Source organism: Ovis aries, chromosome 12 (genome assembly GCF_016772045.2).
Source record: "Ovis aries strain OAR_USU_Benz2616 breed Rambouillet chromosome 12, ARS-UI_Ramb_v3.0, whole genome shotgun sequence".
Taxonomy (NCBI): domain Eukaryota; kingdom Metazoa; phylum Chordata; class Mammalia; order Artiodactyla; family Bovidae; genus Ovis; species Ovis aries.
The window spans coordinates 34,085,389-34,106,908 of NC_056065.1; the positions used below are offsets into that span (position 1 = coordinate 34,085,389).

Sequence of the window (21,520 nt, forward strand, 5' to 3'; positions counted from 1 at the left end):
GTCATTTTAACATAGGAGCCTTTTAATATGTATATAGGATCACTACTTCTCTATATCACAGAGATAACTAGAGAAAAAAAAATCTTGTGTTCCTTCCTCTTGATGCTTATAAAATTGCCGCATTCCAAAAAAATTTAAGTACATGTTGTAGAAAAAAAATCTAAAATTATCTGAAAAGAAGAAATTGAAGCCATTTCTCCTATAAAATCAAAGTAGGATTTTTAAATAATGAAGAAATGGATTTATTCACTACTATATTGTCTGTATTTGCATAAATACAATGTATCAAAAATAGAAAAATTACTCTGCCCTTTCATTTAAATATTCAGGCATATACTAGTTGTATTACCTTTTTATTAATGTCAATTCTAATTTACAAGTAAAAAGGTCATTTGGAATCAAAAAGTGAAATCTATTGAACTGTTAAAAACTGAGTGAATAGAAATGTTTAATGGCAGGAAGAAGAAAAAAAAACTGAACTGTGAAGAAAGAGAAACAAGGCACAAAAAAGAAGCTGTTTCCTTCCTTACTCACCCACACTTCCAGCCTCGTTGCTCACTCCTGGACTTAGTAAGCAGCGCTGAGAACGCTAGTTGAGTCCTGGCTTGACTGAGAAATTCATCGAAGACTCTTTACTTCCTATCCACTCCTTGCTGAACTATCTCCTGCCCAACTTCCTTTAAGAAAGACAGAGAAACAGAAAACTTTCCTAAACACACTTAAGAAATTAGCAAAGGTCTAAGGGGAAGGATTTTCTAACTGCCAACATCGACAAAAGAAATGCTTCAGCGCACTTCTTTGCTCATGGACTTTGTTCATTTCTTCCTTCTTGAACTCCCTCTCAGTTTTTTAGTTTTTCAAAAATTTCTCTTATGTGACACTGAATTCTTTAAGTTCCTCTCCTGCCTTTTTGACTGGTACTTTGTTGTCTCCTGTTAGGGGTTCCTAAGTACTGAGTTTTTCCCTTAATTAATGGTGCTCCCTGTGATTTCATTCATCCATTCATTCATTTAAGAAATACTTATCAAAAATCTGTTATATACTAGGCACTGCAAATATAGCAGTCAACGTTGCTCTTGAAAAGGGACAGTAAAAAAGACAAAAGCACTCATAATCCATTCTGAACAGCCCACCTATTCTTCCTGCAATACTCATCTGCTCTTGTAGTGGCATCCACATTTCTGTGATATTGGTTCACCAATTTATGCCACCGGCTCAGATTCAGAGTTACCAACCCACTGAACCACCATCGAGAGCGTTGTGGTTTAGAGTGTGGATCCTGGAGCTGCACTGATTGTGCTCAGATTCTGATCACATTCCTTACTAAGTGTTTGGCCTTAATTGTTCTGTGCCTCAGTCCCCCTGTGTGTTAAAGGAGACAGTGATAGTGCTCACCTGACTTGGTTGTTCTGAAGACTGAGAGAGTTAATAAAAATAAAGTTTATAAAGCAGTAAGACCTCAATAAATGTTAAATATTTTCACCAATTGAATTTCACAAAGGAACTTCAAACTCAAAAGATCTGCAGTCAGATTTGCTCTGTTTGTTGTTCATTCTAGTCACCCACTTTTGAAACCCAGGAGTCAGCTCTGTCTCTTTCCATTCCCTATCCCCACACATTTAATCAACCATCCTCTCAGGTCCTGCAACAGTGACCTCCTATTTCTGTGGTTTGGGACTCCAACATCTCTTCCAGGCCCTGCTTCTTGTTTCTTTGTTTCTTTCCCACCTATTCAGTGTCAGAGGAATTGGGTAATGACACTTCACTTCATTAACATTCCAAGTACAATTCCCAAACTGGTGGCCAGAGGGCCAATTCAGCAGGCTAATATTTGGGGGCTAGCCAGAAATAATAAAAAATAAAATTTCATGTCATCATGCAAGGCATACACTCCCTAGATCAGCTTCAATCTCCTCTATTCATAAGGTTTTACATGCATTTACATCACATGTTTGTTCTGATGCCCAGGCAGTTGGGTTTCTGACCTCTAACATGTAGGGTGATGGGCCCACACTTTGTAATATACCAGCCTTTCACTTACCAGAACTTTCCCTCCCACCACTCATTCTCTCTAAGCGTATGCTCCTGACATTTCTTACCTCCCTGCCTTTGTTCACGCCCTCTATCCTGCCAGGTTTGTCCTCCCAACTCTGCTTGTTGAAACTGTTGTTTCAAGATCTTTCAAGATCTTTTTCCAATTCTCTACCCCCAATGAGGCCATTTCACATCCATCTAATTTGGCAGTCATCTGCTGCTCAAGCTATTAGCCATTTTAATCACAGAGGATTTGGCCAAAACCTATGAAAATTCTCCTTATAAACCTGCAGATATGTAGGCTTCACACCTGCTGAACTCCCTGGTGATCCAGAGGTTAAAAATCCCTTCTAAATGCAATCTCTCTCTCTCTTATATGAGTCTTCCAAAATGTGGGTGATATTTCCCTTGAGCAGTTTGCAGATTCTACATTGATTTATAGCTTGTTTTTGTGCTCTCCTAACTACCACCACTCCTTCACACCCCAGCCCACCCATGCACACAGTTATACATCAGACATGCTCAATTTTTAATTACTGAATTGAACTGAATTATTTATGAAGTCTGGATACCAGTCTGTGAACTGATGAAGCAGGCACTATTTTATAAAAATTGCATTGCTTGTAAGATCGGAGAAATTTATTATTTTATATTATACATGGACAAACACACCTTTCTGGTAATGTTTGGTTACCAGACAGTTTTCTTTGCTATAATTGCCCTTAGGCATTTATTTCTTTTGAATTATTTATGACAGCCGTGTCTTAGTAACCCAAAAACATGTGGAAAGAATTGAGTAATTTAGCTTTCACTTTAGGTCCAAATAAGAATTTTGAAGTAGGAAAAAAAAAATCTGACCTTTTAAATTTTTATTTATTTATCTACCTATCTATTTATTAATTTATTTTCACACTCAGTGACATTACTTTCATTTGTTTCCATCAGATCACTCTTACTGACCAGTTTTATCTGCCATTGGTATTTGGTGTCCCAGTGGCTCTGCTGCATTTTTTAACATGCTCACAGGGCACATTCACGGTTAATCAAGTCCTTCTGTTCTCCCACTTGTGTTTTTTTATGTGAGGGACATTGTTCTAAACAGATTATATGTGTTTGTTTAATCATTGCAGCAATCTTATGAGCATTATTATCATCTCCACTTGACAGAGAGATTAAGGAATGGGTGAGCTACAGACACAAAAGGGTAAACAACTTGCCCTGAGTCACAGTGGAGAAGGTTGTGAGAACCAGAATCCAAGCCCAAGCCCTTGCTCTATGCACTAACACAATAATCACCCTGACTGGCTGGCCATTGTACTCAGGGTTGCCAGCCAGCCCAATGATGGCCCAGACGAGGGCAGAACAGTTTCTTTTTACCATTCTGAGATGTTTCTAGAGCTCCACGGACAGAGAAGAGATAAGAACCACTGGGGTTGAGTATATAGGTATAGCATTTCATTTAAAAGCTAGGTAGCCTCCCACCCTGGTTGCTCTGCCACTTTGGTGTTAGTAAAGTGTCACAGTGCCATCCATGAAGGAATTACTTAATGGGAGGAACCCGAAGAACTGTGCTCCGAGCTGCCAAGAAATGAATCAGGAGGAAGGGAACAGAATGGAGGCAAAAACATCTCTGGAACTAGAGGGGAATCCTTTTTTTGTTTTGAAAAATTTCAGAGCTTTTCTATACTTCAAGGTCTTAAAGCAGACTGCAAATACTGAAAGAGTTTGTTAGATTATAATATAAAAATGTAACCCACTAAGGACTGTCCACTTGCCCCTTTTTCCCACAATTAAATGACTTGGTTGCAAAAGAGTAGCATGAGATTTATACATTTGGTGGGGTTTCTGTGTTTTTTTTAAAAAAAGAGTTTCTCTCCATCTACAGTTTGCTTAAGTATTTCATCTTTGCCTGAATAAGAAGGTAATGGGTGAAATTCTCATTGATGTTAATTAGCATCCTGGTACATATGTGTGGCCAGATGTTCATTGTACAAGCCTGAAAGGCAAATACAGTCACTCGGGTCTGGCCCAACATATGAAAAAGGGATCAAATAAAATGAACTGAAAGTGACATGATCTCAGCTTCCTCACTGCTCACTAAGAAGAGAAGAGAGAAAACAGGGATGATAGGAGGAGCTGTGGTAACATTTTGGAATCATTTTTCAACGCTTCTAAAGAAGCAGGATAAAATTAAAGTACTCCAAAGAATAACTGAAATGTGTTTCCAATTTGTTTCCTCCTATTCCACTCTTAACCCCATTCTTTTAAAATTCCTCCCATTAGCATTCTCTGGTCACTGTTTTATCTATTGATTTTCCTTTGACCAGATAAAGCCAAGAAATTGATGTGTGAATTCCTTACAGACAAAAGTTAAAGATGCCAAAAGGATAGTGGTACTTTGGAAAGTTTTCAGACTGTTATAAAAGATAACGCATTGACAGAAAGAAGGAAGGGAGGGAGGGAGAAACGGGAGGGAGAAACGGGAGGGAAGGAAAGGAAAAACCAAAACCCTTCATTCGTCCTACTGTTAGGGGACAAAAAATTACACAACCTAGAAGTTGAGAATTACATTTTATTAGATGGACATACTGAAGACTCAAGCCTGGGAGGCAGGCTCTCAAATAGCTCTGAGATGTAAGGGAGGAGCCAGGATATATAGGAGTTTTGCAAAAACAAACCAGGTAGTTTTACATCAAAAGATTTATGCTAACTAAAGAAAAAAACAAACATCTCAAGTTAATGAGGTTGTGCTTTCCTATGTATGGAAAGATTGAAATGATTCGGTCTTATTGAAATGATTCCTTTGATATGTACCTTAACTATCTAGCGCCAGTTTTTCTCCATGCAGAAACCCCTTGGGGTGAACAGTCTGGGATGATTGCAGACAAGAAATTGATGTGTGAGTTCCTTATAGCCAAAAGTCAAAGATGGCAAATGAATAGTGGTACTTTGGAAAGTAGCATCCTTGGTTTCCTTACGTGGCAGACAGTATTCTTCATCTACACTATGAAGGAACACTGTGAGGTATCTGCACAGCGTTGTCAGGAGGAAGAGCCAGGACTGAAGTCGGAGGACATTATTCTGTGATCTTGGGAGTCACTTCCCCTTTAGGGATCTCAGTTTCCTTAATTTTGAAATAAGGTTGAACTAGCTGTTCTCTAAGGTTTTTACATTCTCCTTTTTTCAATTAGTCATGTTCCTACTGGCAAGCATTTTTATTCCCACTTGGTAACAAAGAAAACAAGACATTAGGAAGTTAAGTGGTATGGACCACCCACTGTGGAAGTGAAGGGGCCAAAGAGGACATTTCTGAGCAGGAGGCTGTCTTGAGCTGCTAAGATTCAATTCTTTATTTTCCATCCCCAGTAACAAAAATTTCACCTTGAGGGCAGAAACAAAATCGAGTTAGAGCTCCTAGTAATTAAATTTCCTGCAGTAACTCAGAATATAAATCAACCACTAACTGGATGCCTAAGAGTTGCTCAGTGTTGCAACTTCTTTTGTCTTTGTCAAGAAAATTAAAGAAATACTGGTTCACATTTCTATAAGATCATGAAAACAACAAGCCAGACACCCATAAATGATAGATTGAGCTGTGGTTAAGCTCACTTGGATTAATTATTCTGAGTCACAGTGAAGTTACAGTGAAGTTACAGTGAAGAACGATGCTAATGCATCCCCTTATTCTGCTGACAAGAGCATCCATCAGCTGCCTGCTTTGGCTTCTGTGTCACCAATAAAACCCACTAAACCAAGCCTGTCTCCCTTTATACTGCGTCTCATGCCCTAAGTAGGAAAGGTTTCTTTTTTTTTTTCTCACTGCATTTCCCTTCATAACTCCCTCCCACTAACTTTGAAAAAATAAAGGAAAATGGAGATTTTCTGGTGTAATTACTTTTCCCTAATTCCTACTTTGCTTTGAAATGGAGACTACGAATATAAGTAGAAATTCCAAGGCAGAAAAAAAGAGGACATGCTCATAAACAGTAGGACTTAACCCTCACCTTAAGAAACTTCTGGTACCTCTTTGAGAGCAATTCTTCCCAACGATGAAATATTAAACTAAACTTTCAGATTCCCTGCTCATGAGCTGTGTGTTTGGACATTTCCCTTAATCTCTCCAAACCTTAGTTTTCTTAGCTGTGCAATGAGTTGTTGTGAAATTTAAATGAATGCAGACCTGTGAAGGGTTCCCTGGTGGCTCTGCAGTAAAGAATCTGCCTGCAATGCAGGAGATTCATGTTTGATCCCTGGGTTGGGAAGATCCTCTGAAAAGGAAATGGCAACCCACTCCAGTGTTCTTGCCTGGGAAATCTCATGGATGGAGGAGTCTGGCAGTCCGTGGGTTCACAAAAGGGTCGGATATGACTTAGCAACTAACCAACAACAACAAGACTTGTAAAGCATTTAGAACAGTGTCTGAAGCATAGTAAGCACTATAGTAAACTAGTACTACTTCTGTTATTTCTCCCTAAGCAGTAAGTATCTGCTGGATTGTCTCAAACTCAAACACTTCAGAAAAAGAATCTTTTTTACAAGCAAACAAAAACAAATAATTAGAACCTATGGGAAAGCCCCAATAAATTTGGAATGGTAGAACTAAATTTTGTATTGCTTACATTGTTAAACTGCAAATCAAATTTACTCATTGGATCCTAAAAAATGAAAGAAAAAAAAAAAACACTTCAGCAGGGCCTCCCATAATATCCTATTGCAAGTGACATAAGAGAACCATTGATGTAATTCAAGCTGTAAATAAAATCATTACCCTTAGAAGAGATTTTTGGCAGGGTGTTCCAGGTCATTTGAGGCCCTAAACCTTTCTGAGCTCTATGAGTTGATCACTAACACATTCCTACTTTGTGGAAAAGAGAATCAGTCTCCTCCTAAGAATAACTATCTTCCAAAGAATCATTAGCTGATAAATCTCCAGCTTTTTCAAGGTAGTTTTACTCAAACAGTTGGGCCATTCATCAGTTGTGTGATTGAACTGAAAAGTCGGGGCAGCCCATCAGAGTACCTCCACTGATCAGTCAAAGAATCTCTCAGTTTAACTTTTTGTTCCTTTGATAATCTGGACATAAAAGCTCTTCAGAAGCCTGATCTTTGTTATTTTCCCCTCTGCCAGCATTTTAGAAATGTCTGTTCATAAACCTGTCCTGAATTTTGGCTCTGACTGAAAGATCTCCAAAACAAAAGCCAATTTCTTTTTTTCCCCATCTTCACTTGATACCAGCCTAAATCAAATACAGATATTTAGAAATGGGTTTGAGTTATTCTAAGATTGAGAGGACGATAAACAGAGGTCAAGTTCTCTTTATATCCCGAGAGGGCAAATCTTGGCTTGTTTCATTGCCTTTGGATTTTGAAGCTGTAATGTAGTCACAGCAAAATGATGTCAGACATTGCAGAGAAAAGCTCACAAAAAGCAGCTTACACAACAGGGGGAAAGGAACACTTAATCTTTGTTTAGAATGCAGTCACTGGAAATATTAGCAGCTAGAGGAAATCTAAGTAGAGTGCACAGAGAGACAGTGACCTCTTGCATGTTGATGATGATAAATGGTACATAAGGGGAGCCCTGGGGATGATAAATGCTGACAATGTTTATAAATACACTTCCCTCTATCTGATCATACCTAAAGGGACAAACATCATTCATAATTATGACACCATTAAAATAAGCATTTTTATTTTTTGTTTCTAGATTTTACATTAGCTTTTAAAGAATTACTTCATTAGATTTCCAGATTAAAGTGTATGGTAGTATGCATTCCAACATAAAGTACATAACAGATTTCAGCAACACTGAACATTTTCAGAAGCACCACTTGACTTTACGCTTTAAGGGTAAAGTCTCTTCCTCAAGTGCAGCCTTTCTTTATGCCTTTGTGCGTGCTCAGTCGCTAAGTCGTGTCCAACATGCCCTTATGTCCAACCATTATTGCCTTCATTCATTTATTCATTCCCCCTAAATGCTTCCTGCTTTGCTTCCTGGGCCACTTCCTGTTTCAGCTGGAACCGTGTTGACTATCCGGCGCTCCCTCCGCAGTGTGACTTAGGATAGAAGAACAGCAGCCAACACACATTGAGTGCTGGGCACTGTGCTTACTGCAGTAACTTGTCTGCTTCCAGCACTCATAACCCTGTGATGTGCATGTTCTGGAGATAAGGAGGTGTCATTGCCCTCAAGCCAAAAACCAGCCTGCATGCTGGAGATGAACAAGTTGCTTGTTTCAGGGAGATAGAGTGACACTGTGGCCACTTGCAGGGTGTAAGGAAGATGAATTTAGGAAAGACTATAAGTCTTATGGGGTTTGGACTTTGTACAAGGTTTTGCAAGGGAAGGTATAAGGAAGCAGGGAATAGGGTATAAGAAAGCTCAGGATTGGATGCTATTGGAAATAGAACAATTTTGTGATTAGGTGTTTTACTAAGCCATCAATTATGGAGGGGGATGAATTAAAGTTGAAATTGTGATTGGTAAAGAAGCAACTGTCACCTATATCAACTAGGATGGGGCTCTTCAGTCATTTCTGTGCTTGGACAATGCTCACATTTTGTCAGTGTTCACACAGGATTACAGAGAGGTCTTTTTTTTTTTTTTTTTCTTTCTCAATTACATTCTGGACATTCGTGCATGCTCAGTTGCTTAGTTGTGTCCAGCTGCCTGTGACTCTATAGACTGCAGCCCACCAGGATCCTCCGTCCCAGGCAAGAATACTAGGGTGGGTTGCCATTTCGTCCTCCAGAGGATCTTTCTGGCCCAGGGATCGAACCTGCGTCTCTTGTATTGGCAGGCGAATTCTATACCTCTGTACTATGTGGGAAGCCCTGCATCCTAGACAGTCAACAGCTGTCTTTGGCACATTGGCTTACCAATGCATCACACTATGATTTCTTTGTTGCAAGATCCTATTGGTCTCTTACTCTTGAAGGTGAAAGTCACTCAATCGTGTCCGACTCTTTGTTGACCCCATGGAATATACAGTCCATGGAATTCTCCAGGCCAGAATACTGGAGTAGGTAGCTGTTCCTTCTCCAGAGGATCTTCCCAACTCAGGGATCGAATCCAGGTCTCCTGCATTGCAGGTGGATTCTTTACCAGCTGAGCCACATGGGAAACCCAAGAATACTGGAGTGGGTAGCCTACCCCTTCTCCAGCGGATCTTCCCAACCCAGGAATCAAACCAGGGTCTCCTGCATTGCAGGTGGATTCTTTACCAGCTGAGGCTACCAGGGTAGCCCCTCTTACTCTTGAGGCTTGTGCAGTCTTAATAAGAATAATAATTGCTAATGTATTTTAAGTGGTTACCATGTGATAGGCACTATTCTAAGCCCATAAAAACATATTAACCATGTCATGTATCATAGCAATTGTATGAAATAAATAATAGTATCTCCTTTTTATGGAAGAAGAAAATTATGGTGAGAGATTAAATATCTTGTCCAAAGTCACACAGTCAGAAAGTTGTTGGGCTGGAACCTAATTCCAGGCTGCCTGACTCCAGAATCCATGATCTAAACCATTTTGTTGTGCTGCAACTGAAAGTCAATCTTTATATTGCTGCATTATTTAAGGATTCATACCAAAAAATTTAATATTGAAGAAAAGAATCTGAAGAGCTGATATAAAACGTGTTGGTGGATATGGAAAAATTATCCATAAGAGTCCAAATGCAGGGCTTCCCTGGTAGTTCAGTGGTTAAGAATCCACCTTGCAATGCAAGAGACACCGGTTCAATCCCTGGTCCAGGAAGATCCCACATGCTTCGGAGCAACTAAACCTGTGCTCCGCAACTACTGAGCCTGTGCCCTAGAGCCTGCAAGCTGCGTCTACTGAAGCCGGCACGCCTTAGAGTCTGTGCTCTGCAACAAGAGAAGCCACCGCCATGGGAAGGCTGATCGCAGTAGTAAAGAGTAAGCCCTGCTCGCTGCAACTAAGGAAAGCCCATGTGCAGCAGTGAAGATTCACCACAGCCAAAAAAATAAATAAATGCATCTTTTAAAGAAGAGCTCAAATGCAAAAACAGGCAAAACTTCTCAAATATTTAAGCATTTTAATGACACATCATTTGTGTATACCATAATATGACTATATCTACATACTTACATACACATATGTATATATATGTGTGTGTGTGTGGATACACATATATAGTTGTTATAGTGTAGCAACTACAAGAAAAAATCACTATTTCTGCATTCTTGTGCATTTTTTTGTCTGAGAATAACACCATCGCATGTACATGGCATTGATGCTCTCGATTTTAATTTCACAGATGAAAGAACTCGGTGTCATCTTCTACAACTGCAGCTGCCTGGTCCTAGATTTACAAAGGATATTCGCTTTATACAGTTCATTAAAATTCAAGAGCAGAGTACCTCAGACCTGGTCCAAGAGACTTTATGGAGTCTATGACAATGAAAAGAAATTGCAGCTTCAGTTGAACGAAACCAAATCTCAAGCATTTGTGTCGGTGAGTTTTGCTCTTTTTTTCTCCTCCTCCTCCCCTCCTTCCTCCAAAAGCCCTTTATTAAGTTGGAATGTTTGAGTGCAATCTTATGTTGGGTAAAAATGAATTCAACTAGTCTATCCTGACATATCCCTGGAAGAGTTAAAATATATCCATTCTTATACTCAAGCACATGCTGTCCCTAGTTACAATAACAATACCTGTTAATAATCATTCCTAGTTTCAGATACTTTGTGTTATCTGGTTGGATCCCCACCATCACCCGTTAGGTAGACCCAAGATTATGGCTGTGTTTCAAAGGAAGATAGTGGCGTTTATCTACAAGCACAAAGCCCATCAGATGGCAGGTGCCAAGAGAAACGCAAGCACCCAGGTCTTCTGAGATGCTAATTTCAGTGCCTTTCGCCAGTGATTTTCAGACTCGATTTTAGCAATATAACCCTCTGAGGAAACCCTGGTGTGTAAAACAGACAAAAGCAGAGCTATTGTATTTGACTGGGGCTGGGGGGCAAGAGGCCCTTCCGAAAGGCCAGGGCACAGTTTCCAAGCCTCTGACTACACTTGGAAGCCACCACCTGGATGCCCACACACCACAGCTGTCTCCACAGTATTGCTGAGAGTGGGCAATGTAAATATCTGAGCCTACAGTCCTGGTCTTCAAACTTTAAAGCATCTAAGAACCAGACAGGGAACCTGATTGAAATGCAAACTTTCGGGACTTTCCTGGTGGCACAGAGGAACACAGTTTCAGTCTCTGCTCTGGAAAGATTCCACCTGCCACGGAGCAGCTAAGCCTGTGCTCTAGAGCCCGGGAGCCACAGCTACTGAAGCCCGAATGCTCTAGTACCTGTGCTTTGCAATAAGAGAGGCCACCGCAGTGAGAATCCTGCACACTGCAAGGAAGAGTAGCCTCTACTGTCTGCAGCTAGAGAAAGCCTGTGCAGCAATGAAGACCCAGCACAACCAAAAGCCAAAAATAAATAAGTTGTAGTATTGTTGAAGTGTAGTTCAGTTGCTGTTGTGTCTGTCTCCTTGTGACTCCATAGACTGCAACACACCAGGCCCTTCTGTCCTCTACCATCTCCTGGAGTTTGTTCATATTCATGTCCATTGAGTTGGTGATGCTATCTAACCATCTCATAACTCTGTTGCTCCCTTCTCCTTTTGCCTCCAGTTTTTCCCAGCATCAGGGTCCTTCCCAATGAGTTGGCTCTTCTCATCAAGTAGCCAAAGTATTGGAGCTTCAGATTCAGCATCAGTCCTTCCAATGAATATTCAAGGTTGATTTCCTTTAGGATTGACTGGTTTGACCTCCTTGCAGTCCAAGGGACTTTGAAGAGTCTTCTCTAGCATCACAATTTGAAAGTATCAGTTCTTTGATTCTTTAAGGTCCAACTCTCATATCCATACATGACTATTGGAAAAAAATATAGCTTTGACTATATGGACCTTTGTTGGCAAAGTGATGACTCTGCATTTTAATATGCTGTCTAAACTTGTCATAGCTTTTCTTCCAAGGAGTAAGCATCATTTAATTTCATGGCTGCAGTCACCATCCACAGTGACTCTGGAGCCCAAGAAAAGAAAATCCATCACTGTTTCCATTTTTCTCCCCTTCTATTTGCCACGAAGTGATGGGACTGGATGCCATGATCTTAGTTTTGGGTTTGACTTTTTTTTTTAGCAAGTAACTAAAAAATACAAACTTATAGTTCCCCCACCCTCACCAGGGTCTGATCTACTGGACCTGGGTGAAACCTTAGAATTTTTATTTGAATCAGGCTTCTGAATTGATCCTGTTGCTCGGGTAAACTTCTCGTAACCATTCTCCCAATTTAATATGGCTGTTTCTCCACTGCCTTACAAGTTGCCAACAACTTTTATGTCACTGAAGAGTTTTTCATAGATGAGGAAATAGTAGCTTTTTTGCCCATTAAAATGAAAGCAATTTCTGAAAATTTAGAAGTGTAGCAATAGAGAGAAAATTGAAGTTGCTTGTCTTAAATAAATTCATGTAAGTGTGAATAGCATAAAATAATAGACTATAGAAGATTTCCATCAAATAGAACTAAAAAGCTCACTTTTTTGGTTTGTGTACAGGTCAAACAATGCAGCAGCATATAGCATATCATCTAAGGCATTTTAGTAATATAATTATTGCATATATTCAATTTTGTTTCCTCTTAAGACAGCCCTGTAAGACAAGAAAATCAGATATTATTCTCAATTTGTAGATTAGTTGCAATAGGAAATTTTCCAAGGAACCCTTAATCCAGATTAATGGCAACATTAATGGTAACATGATACCCTAAAGGTCCAGCAAAACAGCTGGAAGCAGCAAGAAACAGGTGAATTATAAACATAGTTCAGATAATTGGTGGATTTTGAATTTACAGTTTGAATCTTAGAGATGAATGAATATGGTTGTTGCATAAATTTAAATTCTGACCCTTAAAAAAGTGGGGGAGTCCTCCTTTGTTGATCCCAAAGTTAACACATCTACTTCAGAGAGAGAGCCCAGGCCTTTAGTAAAATCTGTGAAAATGCAAGGGCTTTGTTATATTCCTTGTGCTAAGTCACTTCAGTCCTGTCCAACTCTTTGCGACCCTATGAACTGTGTAGCCCCCCAGGCTTCTCTGTACGTGGAATTCTCCAGGCAGAATACTGGACTGGGTTGCCATACCCTTCTTCAGGGATCTTCCCAACCCAGGGATTGAACCCCCTTCTCCTGCAACCCCTGCATTGCAGGCAGATTCTTTACCTCTGAGCCACTGAGGAAGCCCGGTGCTAAAAAATAGTTTGAGCTTTTTTAACAGTTCTTTCCTTAAGCTATGATCTTTTAAACCATGCGGCACCTTTGTTTTCTATTTTTATTTATTTAATTATTTTAAATTATTGTTATTTTATTTTCCATTTCATATTAATATCTCAAGCCTACCTTTGAATTTCAGTTCAATAGATATTAATTCAACACCATTTTTTAGAGAGGAATAAAATCTTACAGACACAAGATAAATAAATGTCAGAAAACCCCCAATATTGGTATCATTTGCCCAGAACTCCTTGGTCTCCCCTCTGTTACAACATTAATCACATTTTTGTAGCTATTTGTTTATTGATTATCTCTCCCACTATTTTGGGGTTCCCTGGTAACTCAGATGGTAAGAATCTGCCTGAAATGTGGGAGACCTGGATTCAATTCCTGAACTGAGTTGGGATCCCCAAGTTGTCCCCAGAGAAGGGAACAGCTACCCACTCCAGTATTCTGGCCTAGAGATTTCCATGGACTATACAGTCCATGGGGTCAAAAAGAGTCAGACGTGACTGAGCAACTTTCGCTTTCACTTTCCCACTTTTTTATAAGGCTTCAAAGGTCATACGTTGTACTCTCTTTATCATTGTTACTTCTGCTACTTCCCTCAGTTCAGTTCAGTTCAGTTGCTCACTCGTGTCCGACTCTTTGCGACCCCATGAATCGCAGCATGCCAGGCCTCCCTGTCCATCACCATCTCCAGGAGTTCACTCAGACTCACGTCCATCGAGTCCGTGATGCCATCCAGCCATCTCATCCTCTGTCGTCCCCTTCTCCTCCTGCCCCCAATCCCTCCCAGCATCAGAGTCTTTTCCAGTGAGTCAACTCTTTGCATGAGGTGGCCAAAGTACTGGAGTTGCAGCTTTAGCATCATTCCTTCCAAAGAAATCCCAGGGTTGATCTTCAGAATGGACTGGTTGGATCTCCTTGCAGTCCAAGGGATGCTCAAGAGTCTTCTCCAACACCACAGTTCAAAAGCATCAATTCTTTGGCACTCAGCCTTCTTCACAGTCCAACTCTCACATCCATACATGACCACAGGAAAAACCATAGCCTTGACTGGATGGACCTTAGTCGGCAAAGTAATGTCTCGTCTTCCCTCAGGCCTCCCTAAAGCAGCAGTAAATGTTGGATTGGTTCTATTAGTAGTAATATCAATAAAAAGTTCCAGGATACATACAGTTTTCTGAGTATATGTGCCAAACAAATGTCAAGGCAAATTTATTCAAAATAAATTTGAATATTATTTAAATATTCAAAATATTTGTTTTATATTTGTTCAAAATATTTGTTATAAATTATCTTAAAATAGTATATTATATTTTTATAGGCTTACAGTCCCAACATTAAATTAACACACAAAATATATATATTTGAGGGCCTTAAGAATTATCATTCCAAAAATTAGATTTTAGGTGATTAATAACTTAACATGGTTATATATAAATTTAAAAAAGTGATGTAGATATAAATTATTTCCAACTTTCTCATAGGACAGAAAGAGGTATTGGTTAGATTGAAGTATGTGATCTCTAATAACTTGGGGCTGAATCATTCTAATTTTCTTACATTCCCTATTGAAATCAGAAGATGGGAACAACAGACTGAGGTTTTTTGTCCTATTTTATAACAACAGAGTGAGGGTTTTTGTCCTATTTTGTAGAATGCTTTTTAGAGTTCTTAAGATAATGCATTTGATTTCCAAGATTAAGACTAGTTAGTTCAAGGTCTGTTTTTATTGATCTGGGTGCTAGAAAGATTTAATATCTTGTTGTTTATTGCTTAGTTCATTCATCCACCATTCATGTATACTGTAGTCATTTAGTGGGTGAGGGCAGACACCCTCTTGAATAGAACTTGGTGCTGCTCTGAAAAATATAATTAAATTTCCCATTAGAATCTCAGCTATATATTTTAACTATACTTCAGTAGATTTATTGAGAGAGAATTTGTTACCATAAAATCCATCCTTTTAAAATGTAAAAATCAGTGGGTTTCAGTATGGTCACAGAGTTTTACTATCATCTGTATACTTTCTAATTTTAAAATATTTTTATCACCACAAAGGAAAAAGCCATACCTGTTAGCAGTTGCTCTCCATTTTCCCCTTCTCTCAGGCTCTAGAAAGCACTCATCTACTTTCTGTCTCTAAGGATTTGCCTTTTTCTAGATACTTCATATAAATGAAGTATTGATATAATTGACTACATATTGATATAATATGTAGTCTTTTGTGACTGATTTCTTTCACTTAGTATTAATAAAATGGTTTCAAAATGCGTGACTCAGTTCTTTTTCCTTTTATGGCCAAATAATATTCCATTGTATGGATATAGCTGGAGAAGGAAATGGCAACCCACTCCAGTATCCTTGCCTGGAGAATCCCATGGATGGAGAAGCCTGGTGGGTTACAGTCCACGGGGGTCGCAAAGAGTCGGACATGACTGAGCTATATGTTTTGCTGTCTGTCCATCAGCTGACGGACATTTAGATGTTTTTACCTTTTGACTATTGTGAATAGTGTTCCTATGAAGCTTCATGTACAATTTTTTATTTAAATACCTGTTCTCAGCTATTTTGAGTTTTACTTAGGAGTGGAATTGCTGGGTACCGTTGTAACTCTATCTTAAACATTTTGAGGCATTGACAAACTTTTTAAAATTGGCTGCACCATTTTGCAATTCCACCAGAAATGAATGAGGATTTCAATTTCTGCACATCTTAGTCAACACTTGCTATTTTCCATTTTATTTTAGCCCTCTTAGCGTTTGTGCAATTTGTCTTATGGTTTTGATTTGCATATTTTAATACACTTATTGGTCATTTGTATATCTTTTTAGAGAAATGTCTATCAAAGCCTCTGCCCATTTTTCAGTTAGATTGCTTGGGGTTTTGTTATTGAGTTGTAAGAGTTATTTATACATTCTAGATACAAGGATGTATATGATTTGCAAGTATTTTCTCCCATTCTGTAGATTGTCTTTTCATGTTTAATTACATTTTAGCATATATATTCTGGGAATGGAATATGGATTTTTTTAAACCAGGAATCTGATATGAAATAAAACCCTACTAAAGCAAGAATTTAATGAATATGCAAAATAAGGTTCATGTAAATATAAGGTGTTTATTGATGTAAGAAGGAAATAGAGATTTCCTATAATCAAGGTGCCTCAAGAGCGCTTGATTGGTAACAGATCATTGAGAGCTGAAACAAAGAAAAGGATCTGTATTTTCCTTCTCTTTGTATTTTGCTTTGGAATAAAGGAGTACAAAGTGCAAGGGTCAGAAAATTAATCCAGGAATGATAAGAAAACAACAGTCTTCTAATTAAACAAGCAGAACAAGTTAATTTCCTCTGCCAGATCAGAGAACACACAAGTACCACCATGACCCCAGGGGCAGAAGTACTAATGCAAATAGTCATGTGTTTCCTTAATAAACACGTGTAGCACCTGCTGTGCTCTAGGCATTGGGTTAGGAAATGAGAATGTAGGAAACAAGACAAGTACAAGTAAGGGTCTATTCACACACAGATGGAAATACCTAGAGGAAAGCAACTCCAACTAGGAGTAGAGGTTGGGGAGTCACACAAGACTCCAACACTTAGTAATCTAAGAAGCACTCTCACATTCCACAAATATTTATTGAGCATGGCATACATGCTAAGCATGGCATGGCACAAGGCTCCAGAGACATAAAACCAAGCAGCTCACAAGCTGGTAGAGAATCACACAGATGAAGGAAGTACAATGTAGTATGTGCTGGAGTGAAACTGCACAAAGCAGGAATCATATTGATCACTGGTGTATGCCAAGTACCTAGACTAGAGCTGGTTGCATGGCTGGTATCAATACTTAGTCATATTTGATGAATGAATGAAATCAGGTGCAGAAGAGGAACAGATCCAGACCAGGAGTAGGCCATTCTCTTATTTAAGCCTCAAAGGCAAATCATAATGAAAGATTTGTTACTGTTCTCACCCCACTGGAAACAGAGGCTCAGGAAGTGTAAGGGACATGCCCAGCCTACTACAGGTTATAAATGCTGGAAGCCAGCATGTCACCAGCATGTAAATGCTGCATCACCAAAGCACAGTATCCAAACTTATTAGACGATAGCCAATGAAAGAGACCAGTGACTCTGTGTCTAAATTTGTTTCTCCCTGAAACCAAAATCCAGTTTAGGGAACATGCAAGGAAGTTCAGGAAATTCCTAACTGAAGCAAAAATATGGGCATTTGGACATATTTCAGAGCTGACCTGGGCTCCTGTCTAGAGCTAAGATCCTTAGCTCATGGTAAGCTTTACTTGTTGGGTAAAGCAAACCCAACAGGCTGAGGGAATTAATTCATTTGAATATTCATTTATTAATGGAAATAGAAAAATGAGTAAAACACAGTTTCCAAAATCAAGATAGTAACCGTCTAGGCAAGGAGAGGAGACAGGTGCAAATGATTTTAAGTTTCAATATTCTAAATAATATAACAAATAAATCACATTATGAGAAGACAGATAAAGGAGAAGTAGCTTCTGGGTGACAATATAAAAATGTTTCAGGACTTCCCTGGTGGTCCAGTGGTTAAGAGTCCGCTTGCCAATGCAGAGACACAGGTTCGATCCCTGGTCCAGGAAGATCCCACCTGCCTGGGGGCGACTAAGCCCGTGTGCCACAGCTACTGAAGCCCGTGAGCCCTAGAGCCTGTGCTCCCAACAAGAGAAGCCACCAGAATGAGATGCTCAAGCACTGAAACTAGAGAGTAGCCCTTGCTCGCCGCACCTAGAGAAAGTCTATGCACAGCAGCAAAGAGCCGGCACAGCCAAAAATAAATATTTTGTTTTTTTAGTTCATGGAGGAGATAGCATTTGAACTTGAACTTAGAGAAAGTATAGAACTCTGATGGGTAAAGATAGGGAAACACTTCAGCCAGTGGGACCGGCCAGAGCAAATAAACGGAGGCAGACAAGGTGAGAGCAGGGTCATGGACTGACGATTACCTTAGTTTGGGACGCAGAAGGCATGATAGCATGCAAATAAGGAAGACAGAAACGGGAGACCCAGGTTACAGAGGCCGTGCATACATCTGCCCCAGTGAGATCAGGCTGAATTCCAAGAAACCAGGGGTCCTGAGAGACACACACGTTTGTTTGTCTTGTAAGCGTCGTGGAGACAGGGAAATGAGTTCAGAAGATACATAGAAGTGGTGCCCAGCAAACAGCACCAGTGCCTGGGTGAGGGAAACAGCAATGTGGAGGAAGAGGGAAGGACGACACGAGAGACACTGCAGAGGCCCACACCATCTGTCTTAGTGACGGATGGCATGTCTGCCTGTGTGCCTGCTAGGGAAAAGTGCGTGCTAAGACTAGCACTGGATTTTGTTTGGTTTTTAATTTATGTTTTATTGTTTTGTTTTGGACTTTTTTGTTCTGGTTTCTCTCCTTTAGCATTTGTCCTTTGTTTTTTCATACCTGGAAGTTCATCCTCATTCCGGAAGAAAAGTGATTTAAATCCAAAACTTATTCTGATACTCATTGGCCAGGACAACATTCTGAGTAAGGGTGCCTGATAGGTGTGACCCTTCAACATGCTCCTACCTCAGCCCCATGCTCCTCCTCAGCTGTGCATCCAGTCCAATAGCATCATCTTCCCTCTGTCTAAGCTGGGACCTGCCAGCACAGGGTGGGGAGTTGTTCCCAAGCATTCAGGAGGGCCCCTGACCACCATAACTGGCAGAACATTTGGTGAAGGACCCAGTTCTGCCATGCCAGGAATCTTCCAGAAACCATTTATTTGGCCTCTGTTACTAAACAGAGGAGCCTGGCCCATGGAGTCGCAAAAGAGCCGGACACTGAACACCTAAGCCCTCACTGCATTGTTTGTGCTCCTTCGTTTGGTGTCTCGCTTGTCAGAGTAATGCAGGAACTACGGAGATGCTCCTTCCAGTCTTGCCCAGCGGGAAGCGGGGAAGAAAACCAAAGTACATCTTTTCCTTTCTATAATGAAGAAAGTGAAAGTGAAAGTCACTCAGTCACGTCCAACTCTTTGTGACCCCATGGACTATACAGTCCACGGAATTCTCCAGGCCATTATACTGGAGTGGGTAGCTGTTTCCTTCTCCAGGGGATCTTCCCACCCCAGGGACCCAACCCAGGTCTCATTCTTTACCAGTTGAACCACAAGGGAAACCCAAGAATACTGGAGTGGGTAGCCTATCCCTTCTCCAGCAGATCTTCCCGACCCAGGAACTGAACCGGGGTCTGCTACGTTGCAGGTGGATTCTTTAACTGACCCACCAGGGAATCCCTCCTTTCTATAATAACTTTATCTGAAAAAAATCATACTTCTGTAAGATGGAAACCACTGTGAGCAACATAAGAAAAATATCTCAAGTATAATTTGCCTCTTTGTTCATTTTTCTCAAGTCCCTGTCTCTGCTCATGAGCTTGGCATCTTAATAAGTTACTTGGTTTTTCCTCTAGAATTACTGATGATTCTTTCTCCACAATGAACCCTCCTCTTCCTTACTTGATGAAAAAATAGGAGAAAAGAAAAAACAAAACAAGGTTTTTAGACCATATGTCTTGCACATCTTTATGGCCACCTTACCTTTCAAGTGAAATGACTTCTAGCATAAATAGCTTGCTGTATGTGTATATATATATATACTCTGTGTGTGTGTGTGTGTGTGTGTGTGTGTACATACTATGCATGGTAATATCTGAGAAAATTAACTATGTATGATATGAGTGTATGCCAGAGTCACATAAGTTTAGAACTGAAAAACTTCTATAAAGACAAAGCATGTGTGTATTGAAAACGAGAATTCCCTCCCAAAACCAGTTTAAAGGACAGATTTGAGACTCATTCCACCACACTTTGGATTCTACTTGCTTGAACTTTGATAGAGCTGCAAACGTATTTGTCTAAACTCATAAAGAACTAAAAGCCAAGATTCATTTTTTTTTAAAATGGTTTTTAAATAACAACAAAAAAAGAGAAAACCCTAGAGGGCAAAAACTAATAGTCTAAAAAGTTTGTATTTTGTGTCTTCACAGAATTCTCCCAAACTCTTTTGCCCTAAAAACAGAAGCTTTGACATAGACGCCATCTACAGTGTAATAGATGATGCCAAGCAATACGTGTACATCGCAGTCATGGACTACCTGCCTATCTCCAGCACAAGCACCAAAAGGTCAGTGAGTGTGTACTTAGAACCTGGGCTCCAGGGCAAGGCACGAAACTGAGAACCACAGGAAAAAACATCCTGGACACGGGGATGCTATCAAGTCACAGAAGTTTGCACGTTCACATCTCAGTGTATATTTGCAGCTCACCCAGAACGTGTCTCCTCCCTCAGTCCATTTTAAGGACTCAGGGTCTCATCCCATAAATTACTACCTCCTCAGTAATTTACATTATAAGCATGACAGCAACTTTAGATTGAAGATTGGGTTGTGATTTGAAAATTATTTGGAAAAGTAAAATAAATTAAAAATTATTAGAAAAAGTTTTTTTTGAAGTTATCAGTTGACATGTGCCTGAAGGGCGTACCAAAACGAAGATTTTCTTTAAAAGGGGCATCACTTTGTTGTACTCATGTCGGTCTTCCTTAAATGCTACATTTTCATACTATCTTTTTCACTTACAGGAGAAGCAGACTTAAAATATATATGTTCTCAGTCAATCCATCCATCTGTAAGAGGAACATAGCATTTTTAAATTGAGTATTTTTAATATTCATCACTGTGCAAGTGTGGAAATACTTGGAATAAACAGAAGCAGGATTTATGCCCCTAAATCATTGCATGCATAAATGTATGCCTAAGACCCAAGTATTTCCCACTTTTGCTTTCTTGCTGGGAATGCAGAGTTTGGGTGCTTGTAAATGTTTCAAATAATCCAGTTAACCCAGGAAGAATTTCCAAAGTGCACGTTTCTAGGAGTACAACCTGACACCTTTTAGATTTGGAAAATTACAATTTCAAATTAACTATTTTGCTGAGGTTAAGTAATTTCATGTGCCCTATATTGCTTGAATATTGTTCATATTGCCAACCTCACATATGCATAATACACAACTTCTTTATGCAAATGACTTTAAAATTGCAAAAGATGTGTTTCTCCCAGAAAGTGATTACCCCTAATGATGGTCAAAAAGTGTTTTAGGCTGCAGAATACACATTAGTGAAGTGAAGTG

The 21,520-nt window shown here is 39.6% G+C and overlaps 1 protein-coding gene across 6 annotated transcripts in view; it reads left to right on the plus strand.

Moving 5' to 3' along the window:
* PLD5 (phospholipase D family member 5) overlaps positions 1-21,520 on the plus strand; it is a 413,113-nt gene that overhangs the window by 374,847 nt on the left and 16,746 nt on the right. For all 6 annotated transcript variants that reach the window (XM_042257200.2, XM_042257199.2, XM_060396074.1 and 3 more), the window contains exons 6-7: positions 10,317-10,514; positions 20,379-20,515. In XM_042257200.2, the coding sequence (XP_042113134.1) occupies positions 10,317-10,514; positions 20,379-20,515 (335 nt within the window). The remainder of the gene's footprint in view (positions 1-10,316; positions 10,515-20,378; positions 20,516-21,520) is intronic.